General features: G+C 39.1%; 1 protein-coding gene across 1 annotated transcript; it reads left to right on the forward strand.

Annotated features, from left to right (window-relative positions):
- Positions 1–356: 356 nt before the first annotated feature.
- Positions 357–8,420, forward strand: LOC149812011 (microtubule-associated protein 70-1-like). The gene is made up of 11 exons (XM_089992658.1): positions 357–861; positions 1,005–1,090; positions 1,673–1,738; positions 2,370–2,540; positions 2,648–2,818; positions 2,949–3,104; positions 3,208–3,354; positions 3,438–3,509; positions 3,689–4,228; positions 4,335–4,519; positions 8,010–8,420. The coding sequence occupies exons 1-11, from the start codon at positions 636–638 to the stop codon at positions 8,026–8,028; spliced, it is 1,839 nt and encodes a 612-aa protein (XP_089848784.1). The 5' UTR covers positions 357–635; the 3' UTR covers positions 8,029–8,420.
- Positions 8,421–10,375: the final 1,955 nt, after the last annotated feature.

Genomic DNA, 10,375 nt, shown 5'->3' on the forward strand with positions numbered 1-10,375 from the left:
TAATATTTAGATATTTTCTCAATTATTTTCCCAAAAAAACAGATTTTGCGAAACATTCCAAGATTTTCTAAGAACGATATTTGTGTGATTATTCACGAAACATGGATCAAAGGCCGGGTCCGTTAGATATCCGAGACCCCTGGATACTTGCATCGAACCGGATTTTATCCGTTTGTAACGAGTCGTCATACCGACGGTTCGGTTCGGTTCGGTCTCATGTCAAATCAAAATTCTTCGATGGGCTCATGCCATTCAAAATTCAAAAAGCTTCGAAAAGGAGAAAATGCTTAGATGATTGATTAAACAAATTATCATCAATTATTAAAAAACTCTCTCTCGCTGTGTTTTCACTCACTCTTCACCAGCATCTTCGTACTTGCAGAACGAGAGAGAGGGAGAGGGAGAGTAGAAGCGGATCTTAGTGACCCTGAGAGAGGGAGTGGGAGAGCTCAAACCCCCCAAATCCTTCCTTCTATCTCCTCGGCTTTTGCTCTCCCGATCGATTTGTGCAGCGACATTACACATCCGAGGGGTTTTGAGGGACTTCCGAGGCGGATTTCCGTTTCTTCCAGAGCGCTGTGGCATCGGGTGGCTGGGGTATTGGACGCGAGGGAGGCAGATCGGCCGGAATTAGGATGGCCGACGCTTCCTGCGAGGGAGGCCCGGAGGGTTCGGCGGCAGAGCTCAGCTATAGCGGAAATGGCTCAGCGGTGGCACCGGCGTTGACGGCCTCCGGGTCGTTCAAGGTGAAGAGGAAGAGCGTGATCCGGCCCAGCCTGGACACCGAAGAGTTCATCAACCTCTTGCACGGTTCGGATCCGGTGAAAGTCGAGCTCAATCGTCTCGAGAACGAAGTCAGAGGTGACTTTCGTCGCTCTTGATCTGTTATTTTTCACTTGAATGACCGAATTTTGAGCCTTTTTTTGGAGGAATTCGCGGAATTTAGTGTGGATTGCAAAATGTGCATTGTTTCTGATAAAATAAGTCTTTTTTACCCTTTCCAGACAAGGATCGAGAGTTGAGTGAGGCTCAGGCGGAGATTAAAGCTTTGAAATTGTCCGAACGGCTCAGGGAGAAGGCAGTGGAGGAGGTAATTTCGTTTATTTCCTCTTCATGATAAATTTATGATCTTTGTAATGGATCGTTGAATTAGATCGAATTGATATGGTAAATTTCTTATTTTCATCTGCATTTTATGCATTAATCTAGTGACAGAGCATTATCGTTGATTTACTATTTTTATTCTATTTCGCTCAAAGGTGATAGCAACTAATATGTCACAATTTGGCTAACAATTTAAAATAAGCTCGATATTTTCTATTTTAAAAATAGAGTTTTTATCACAATATTAACGTGATAAAAACATGTTTTGGTACATTATTTCATATTTTGATATTTTTCATTACAGTTTTACATTTTTTAATAAATTTCAATTTCTTATTTGTTGATATTTCCCTGAAATAAAAGTTTCTGAGTTATCGCGAGATTTTCCTTGCCAAGATTCTCCCGAGAACGAGATATGTGACATTTCGGAAGCAGCTTATTGGCTTTGTCGTTTTTTTTAAAATTTTGATTTTTCTCGTTTCTATGTGGTGATAAATTGATGTATGAACTTGAATTAATTTGATTGATTGTTTTGTTTCTGTCTTTTTCCTCTTTTGGGGATCTTTAGCTCACGGAGGAATTGGCGAAGTTGGAAGAAAAGCTCAAGGTGACAGAATCCCTTTTGGAAAGCAAGGTACTTGGTGAACTTCTATAAATTTTCTGTGATCATTTGTTTGAGTTGTTTTTTTTTTTTATAGTTGAAGTTTGAATCAGACCCAGGGCGAATATAGTCGATCATCTTATCTTTAGGGGGTCTTGCATTCAAATCGTTCCAGAATGAAGAATGAATCAGGCATCAAATCTCCCTGATTGAGATTTAGGTTTCCGTTGAACTTCTTGATTGTCATGCCAAAACCGAAATCCTTGTCATGATTGTGTTTCTTAACTTTTTTTGGAACTATTCATAATATTTAACATCACAAACAGGTCATTGTCATTGCTGTTCTTATTTTTTTTATCTAACGTCAGTCTTTATCCTTTAATATCCTGAATATGTTCTATTGAGAGTTATTGTGGTGGCTATCTCCCTTCCTGGCTATCGGAAAAGAGAAAAAAGAAAAATAATGGGTTACCATGGTAGTTATGCTTATTATCGTTGTATCATTCTTAGTTATGATATTTTTATTATGATGCTCTTTTTCTTGGTTAATTTTATGATTATGATAAGACCACCATCACAGTTCTAAATGCCTAATCATTCTTCTTGTTGTTGATGTATGCTTAGACACTGGGAAAATAAAGCTTAATGGATGTATGCTGTGCAGAATCTTGAAATTAAGAAAATAAATGATGAGAAAAAGGCATCATTGGCTGCACAATTTGCAGCAGAAGCGACCCTCCGAAGGGTTCATGCGGCTCAGAAGGACGATGACATGCCCCCGATTGAAGCCATTCTTGCTCCATTAGAGGCGGAGCTTAAGCTTGCTCGCCAAGAGGTACTACAGCAACTTAGACATTATAAACATTACGCGATATGCTTTTATGCCGTGATATGTGGGTGATTGATTACTGTGCCTTTTTCTGCTACTTGTTACTTTCTCAGATTGCAAAACTGCAAGATGACAACAAGGCATTAGACCGCCTTACCAAATCAAAAGAAGCAGCCTTGCTTGAGGCAGAAAGAACTGTTCAGATTGCATTAGCAAAAGCTTCTTTGGTGGATGATCTGCAAAACAAGAACCAAGAGTTAATGAAACAGATAGAAATCTGCCAGGTGACACAGTATCATTCTTTGATGCCTCATAACTTTTGCCTTGTGATATCTGACTGGTGTCCCTTATTCTACCTACAAATTGTTTTTGTTTCAACTTCATTTTACCTTAGTATCAAATTCCTTATGCCAGGAAGAAAACAAGATTTTGGATAAAATGCATCGTCAAAAGGTTGCAGAGGTTGAAAAGCTCAGCCAAACAGTGCGCGAGTTAGAAGAGGCAGTTCTTGCAGGTGGTGCTGCTGCAAATGCTGTGAGAGATTATCAGCGTAAAGTTCAAGAGATGAATGTATGCATGGCTATATGATACACCACTAATCTTTAGATTTAATAATGAATTCTTGCTTTTTATTTTGTAATTACACAGAAAAGTTATCTTTTTCTTCTCTTAGGAGGAAAGGAAGACCCTCGATAGAGAACTGGCCCGTGCAAAGGTCACAGCAAATAGGGTCGCTGTTGTGGTGGCAAATGAATGGAAGGATCCTAATGACAAGGTTATGCCAGTTAGGCAGTGGCTTGAGGAGAGAAGATTTTTGCAGGTGTGCAAACTTTTAATTGTTGTTCATCTATTTTTCTGATGTCCATTATGGTCGCATTTGATGAAGTGTGTTTATATATATAGGGGGAGATGCAGCAGCTCCGAGATAAACTTGCTGTGGTAGAGCGTGCTGCAAGATCGGAAGCACAGTTGAAAGTCTCTCTCTCTCTCTCTCTCTCTCTCTCTCTCTCTCTCTCTCTCTCTCTCTCTCTCTCTCTCTCTCTCTCTCTCTCTCTCTCTCTCTCTCTCGCTCGCTCGCTCGCTCGCTCGCGCACGCGCGCACGCGTGTGCGCTTGTGCATGCTAAAATTTTGTGTTTCTTTCTTGGTTGCTCAGGAAAAATACCAATTACGTCTGAAAGTTCTGGAGGAGAATGTTAGGACATCTGCAAATGGTACTGCTCGTACTTCCTCGGAGGGGAGAAGTATGAGCAATGATCCTTCGCGGCGTCAGTCCCTTGGCGGAGCAGATAGTATTTCTAAATTGACAACCAATGGTGTTTTATCTAAGAGACCACCCTCCTATTCCTCACAATCAAGGTCTTCTATTTCAAGCAGCACCAGTATGGTCTTGAAGCATGCAAAGGGAGCATCGAAGTCATTTGATGGTGGTATTAGGTCACTAAATCAGAACAAGCTCCCTTCAAATCAGAACTTCTCTCTTGATAAAGATCCAGAAAGGACTAGAGATAGTGAGGTACATGCTTCTTGGAATGATGATAGCCCTGATGGCAAATCCAGTGAATTTCCTAAAGTTGACACAGATGATTGTGTCTCTGGTTTGTTGTATGACATGCTGCAAAAAGAGGTTATAGCATTAAGAAAAGCTAGTCATGAAAAGGATCAAAGCCTTAAAGATAAGGATGATGCTATTGAGGTATACAATGTTTCTATCTTATGTTGAGGTTCTATAACCATGCAAAAGAAAAAGGAAAACCAAGAAGTCCTTATGAATTTTTTTGTCACTGCTGCTTCCTTTTTAGATGCTAGCTAAGAAGGTAGACACATTAACAAAGGCAATGGAGGTGGAGGCCAAGAAGATGAGAAGGGAAGTTGCCACCATGGAGAAGGAGGTAGCAGCTATGCGGATTGAGAAAGATCAGGACCAAAGGGCAAAACGACTGAGCAGTTCCAAGGGTCCCATGAGCTCTCAGTTGCCTATTGTAAGGTATTTCTTATCACTCTTCATGATTATGGTGTTTTGGAATGATGATCTCTTTGGATCTTTGTTATTGCACTGTTGGTAGCTTTCCAACAAATGCAATATTAAATTTTCCATTTGGCACGTTATGGTACTGCTAAGCCTTAGTAGGTTACCATAGGTTGGGTTGTGGGTGTGGGGGTGCGTGTGTGTGTGTGTGTATATATATATATATATATATATCATAGTCACCTATATCATTCAAGGTACTATCTTAGTGAGGGTAATTCTCGGAGAGATTTTCAAAAGTTGAAAAATGTTGGGAAAATCTGGAGAGTTTAAAAAATTGAAAAAAATATAAATAATAACCAAAAAGATAAGAAAATAATAAGTTTTGCTTTATTTTTCTTTCAAAAAAATAAAGAAACAAGTTTTAAAGGTTTTAAAAATATATAAAAAAAAATAGGAAATGCAAACTTAAAATATAAAAAAGTGTTTTTTCCCCCAAAAAAAAATTTGAAAATATCGTGAGATATTCCCTTTAATATCGGCTAACTTAAAATATCAGTATTTCTTGTGATATTTTCAAAATATCATTGATATTGGTGACAGTGATATATATATATATATATGTGTGTGTGTGTGTGTGTGTGTGTGTGTGTGTGTGTGTGTGTGTTCATTTATGTATTTATATATATAATATAGATAAAACTGGACTTAGTTAGGGTTGACAAAATCTACGTTTGGACATAAATGGATCTTAGTGTGGTTGACTTTGCCTAACACAAAAGAAGTTGTTTCCAAGTGTCGCACCCACATCAATGCAGGTGCATTGCCCTGTTAGAAGAGTCTGTATTACAAGTGTCGCACCCACATCAATGCAAGTTTGAAAATTGAGTCAAAGTGGCTGTCACCACTCTCTTAAGTAATGTTCTTTACCTTTCTTGTTAACTCTACATATACCCATGATTTAGTTTTACTGGCATTATTGCATGCCTTTGGGGTCTATTATGGGTCGATATATTGCTACTAGTATAAATACTGTTTTAGAAATAGTAGACAACTCTTGGTTATCTGCACTGTTGTTGGATTTAACCATGGTAGATTGTTTCTTATGATTTCAAGCTATGTCACATGGGTGCAGGTGTGGGTGCGGGTGCGGGGGTGCGGGGGTGCGTCACTTTCAAAAAACCTGGGTGCGGGGGTGCGGCAAAAATATAAAAAATTATATATATATATATATAGTCCAAAAGTTGGACATAAATGACCCTAGGTGTGTTGACTGCACCCCGGATAAGGTTGACCGCATCGGGTGAGGGTGCGACACGGGTGCGGCACCTAGTTGGAGAATCCCTGTGACATATAGGGCAAAAAAATTTCTTGGCAAAATTTTTTTAAGCCCGAAAATTGGACCAAAATGACTCTGGGTGCGTTGACCGCACCCAGAGTCGGGTTGACCGCACCCGCGTCGCATCGCGTCGATGCAGGTGTGGCACCCTGCTAGCCGAATCCCTGTGACATAGATTCCAAGAGATTGGAGTAATTCCTAGTTTTACTAAGGACCAATGACATATAACAATAGCTAGGATAGCCTTCCCAAAATAGCCAATATAAGGACACCTATATGGTGATGTCAAAATGAATGGCAAAAATCTGTTGGTGTTGAACTGTGTAAACCGAGTCCCTTCAAAACAGAGTTACCAGAAGCTTCTTAAATAGGTGGGAAGCTCGTTTCGGAAGCGTGATACTCCTTGCTTTCGAAACTTGATGAGAACCTCGATTCCCCCATGCTTCTCCTGTGCTTTCCATATGCTTCTTCTATTCTTCTTATATGTTTTCTTACTCAACTTTTCTTGTTTTTTTGTGTTTTCTCTCACTCTTCTCACTCACTTCCATGTGCTTTCTCTAAATTGGTAGTTATCATTTTTAGATTTTGTTAAAAATTTAATTCTTACATTAAAAAATCATGAAATTTAATATTAGTCACTTTTATTTTAGTTTTTATTTGTATTTTATTTTGATTCTCATTCAATTATTATATTTCTTTTTTTTATTCCTCACTTCTCGCTTCCTATACATTTTAAAATGTGCCACTTCTCGCTTCCGCTTAACGTATCTTTTTTCGCTTCCGCTTCCTAGTTTGGCAACCTTGCTTCAAAACTTCCTGTACGATGAACCAAAGAAAAGGTTTGGTAGCTGTTGGATTGTTTAGCAGTCTGGAGCAGACTTGTCCAGATGACTTGCACTTTTCATAATGTGATGGAAATTATTGTTTGAAAGTAGGTATTTTCAGATGGGTGGAAGTTAGATAATTGTTGGCCACCGTCACCTTGCTGCTTTCTTTGACAGTTCACCTTAATGAATTTCTGAATCATGATGTGGGACAAATTGAGTGCCAGTTTGCTTGTAATGAGAATACTAAATTTCCTAAGTAGACAGCATAGTTCTGTTGTTAGGGTCTGGATGAAAAGAAAAAAAGAAAACAATGAAGTCATTGGAAAAAAACTTATTGTCAGATTTCGCATGCCGGAGATGCTCCAAGCAGAATACAGATGGATATCTTATTAAGTACGTGAATTATAAGCTTTGGAACTTGGATGAGATAGAGGTCTATTTCTCTTGCAGGTTTGAGCTTGTCAAACCGAGAGTCCAAGATCATAGACTTTTCTGAGCTTATCATGGTTTTATTCGACAGTCATTGCAATTTTTTGTTGTGCTTGTTATTTTTACTATTTTTGATATTTGAATGTTTCATTTTCGGAAAATTTTCAAAAACACTCCTAAAGATAGGTGGGAGAAGTCCATCCTGGTGCAAATGGGTCCAATTTTTTCCACCTCCCATTTGTTTTCATGTGTAAACCCATTAGTACCTCCCCCCATGGGGATGGTATTTCATGGAAAAGCCAACACTGCAGAACTTTTTAGAAACTTGTGCCCACCCCATGAAAGTTCTTTCCCTTCCATGGGAATGAAACAAACGGGCCCTTAGTTTTCCCTACATGGGTACAGTGAGGCATGTATCAATAGAGCCATATCTTTGACATTATGAAAAACTTAATCTTGATGATTGTGGTAGTGTGGGTCCTTCCACATTATGATCAAGGTACGACCAACCAACCACTTTCAAACTCGGAGTTGAGGTCCTATCATCGGATATTTTTTGCTTATCCAGATCCAGACCAATCTCTGTTGTTGGGTATACAGATCCATATCCTGGGGTGTGTGGTCCTCTGTTAACCCGTTGACAGGCTATGTTGTATTTGCTTTTCCCAGGTTCCAGTAGCCATATTTCAATGACACATCCGGGAGTTTTCTGCTATAAAATTTAATGATATAATTCATTTTTGTCTCTGAATTTCCAGCTGAAGAAATTGTTCACTGACTGGAAGATTCTAAAACTGACTCAATTTATTTCAGTAGTTTTTCTTCCTTCTTCTGACTGTTGGATATTAGTACAATCATATTGGAAATCCTTGTGTTGGTTGCATTAATAAGGACCGGTTTCTTCTATGCACAGGCAATTGAGAAACACGTAGCCGGTAGCCGAGGGAATCCAGTGTTCGGGGATGTTATCAGATGTCATATTTTAAGCAAGGTGCATCTGCATAGATTTCTTCTTTTTTTTCCATTGATTAAGAATGTAAAAGCTGTTTCAAGCGCTCCTGGGATGACAGAAGTTGGAACTGTGGGTAAGAAGTGGCTTAGCTTCCGACTTGACGATCACATTCAGGAAGCGGAAAATGGTGTTGAGCATGTTGCCTAACCTTTTGAAGGTCTTGAGGACAGTGCTTGTTTGTTGTATAGGTCTGTTTCTTCTGTAATTCACGTTTTTGTGCATCTAAGGTTGTGAATATCTTTGTAACCAGATATGTGGTATCATGGGTGTGTTGTTGGATATAGTGATTTGGTGCTAGTGGCCCACTGCTCCTTTCGTCGTTGAATCAGGTATGAAAACCGATGCATGAAGTTCAAAGCGTTTGAGAAATATGTGGTTCTTTGAAGCGTGAAGTGTTTAAAAAGCATTAGCGAATGAGAAACAACAAAAGGAAAGCACCGAAAATGACAAAAAGTATAATTAAAACCTGTCTTTTTTTTTTTTTGAAAGACAAGCTGGGGTTAGGCAGACCCCTACCAGTTATAACAATTTGAACCTGCAACGTCCCCACACAAGGTGACGTGCACTAGCTGCTCCTACCACACAAGTGGTGTCCCCGTTGGTAAAATCCTCTGTTTCTTATTTACAATGAGTTTTAAGCTATTTCATGCAAGACATTCATTATATGCAGATTTTTGCAAAGCTCCTATTCATACCTGAAGAAGCAAGCTTTCGTATTTATTTTTTTTCGTTAGGCCAAGGGAAAAAAAACTGCTAGCACCGGCTACACATTAGCAGGCCTCCTGTTGGTAAAACCCTTGTGATCGTTCTTGTCCACTGTGTGAGTACCCCAGCTTCGACCTTGCAACAAGAGATGCCCCCCTGCAGTTTTAAAATCGAGTTTTTTAGAAGTGCAAAAGAAGTATGTAGTTTCATGGTTTTTGAAGAGAGATTCAAAGGTTTTAAGAAGCTTCTAATAAAACGATATAAATGGGCATTCAATCCCCTCTGCAAATGAGTTTTAAAAGCGTTGGGCATCTTATGGAAGAAAAAAAAAAACGTTGGGAATAGGTGGTCTGGGCACTGGATTCTGATCTGCTCAAAAGACCCTGTTGGTCACATAAGGTTGGTTCTCAAAGTTGCTTATGTGATTGGATTTAGGTCTTAGTTCAAATCCAACTGAGATTACTGAGGTGTAACTTAATCAAGACAAGTGCTTACCTGAGACGGCCCTCACCGAGTCAATGTCCACATTTCGAGTCGGTCGTTGCATCAATCTTAATATGCATATTGTCAGTATCGGTATCGGCCCTGAATCACCCATTCAGCTGTATCGGCCAATATCGATACTCAACTGAATTGTTCTGTATCGGCCCAAAAATAATAAAAAATTATAACATGACACATGTTAAAACCTTTAAAATAATATAAAAACATATTTTTTGGTATTTTTTTATAATTATTAGAAAATAATCTATTCAGGCCTGCAGTGTATTGAATTTCTGCCGATACGAGGCTGATATGCACCGATACAGATAACATTGGTCCAGGCAAGATGCAACTGGCCTCATCTGGTTGAGCTTGTGTCAGAGTCCAACCCACGGAACTGCCGTGAGCTCACATGCGTTGGCATTATCTTGTGCTTGTCCACTACTACTTTATGCAAGCATCTTGTGTCAGGAGTGCATCCCACATGATTTATGTGTTATACTATGTCTGACCATTAGAATATGCAACACATTTTCATTAAATTAAGAGGAACACGTGATTTGGAGTGTGATTACTCCTGACCCATCTAAGCTTTTCACATTAAAATTAATAGTATTTATCCATTTTGACTGGGTTCAGTATCACAGGTACCCATGTCAGATCCATAACCAGGACTCTAGCATGAGGTTCGAGTTGGTTCCAGATCTTTAACAGGACCCAATTTTCATAATCTGGATACAGTGTTGGGTCAAGCATAACGCTCATTTGGATCCATAGAACTGGATCTTGATAAAATGTGCGTCCATCAGCTATAGCTAGATGTTCAGGTTAAGAATTTTATGTTATCTTTATATGATTGTACCTGAAAAGTGAAGTTTGGTGAGTGACCTTTGGTTTGTGCAAAGAGTAATATCATATTGATTCTGTGTCCACTGGTAACCAGCTGTGTCCTCACAAATTATCCAAAATTTCATCCTTCACTATGAAATATGACTACAATAGAGTAATGGTCTCGTGACTGCACAGTTGAGCATGGAAAGAAAGTTGCAATGTCTCCTGGCTGGCTGGCTAGCACACAT

The sequence above is a fragment of the Nuphar pumila genome, chromosome 17 (assembly GCF_984573655.1).
Source record: "Nuphar pumila chromosome 17, dmNupPumi1.hap1.1, whole genome shotgun sequence".
Lineage (NCBI taxonomy): Eukaryota > Viridiplantae > Streptophyta > Magnoliopsida > Nymphaeales > Nymphaeaceae > Nuphar > Nuphar pumila.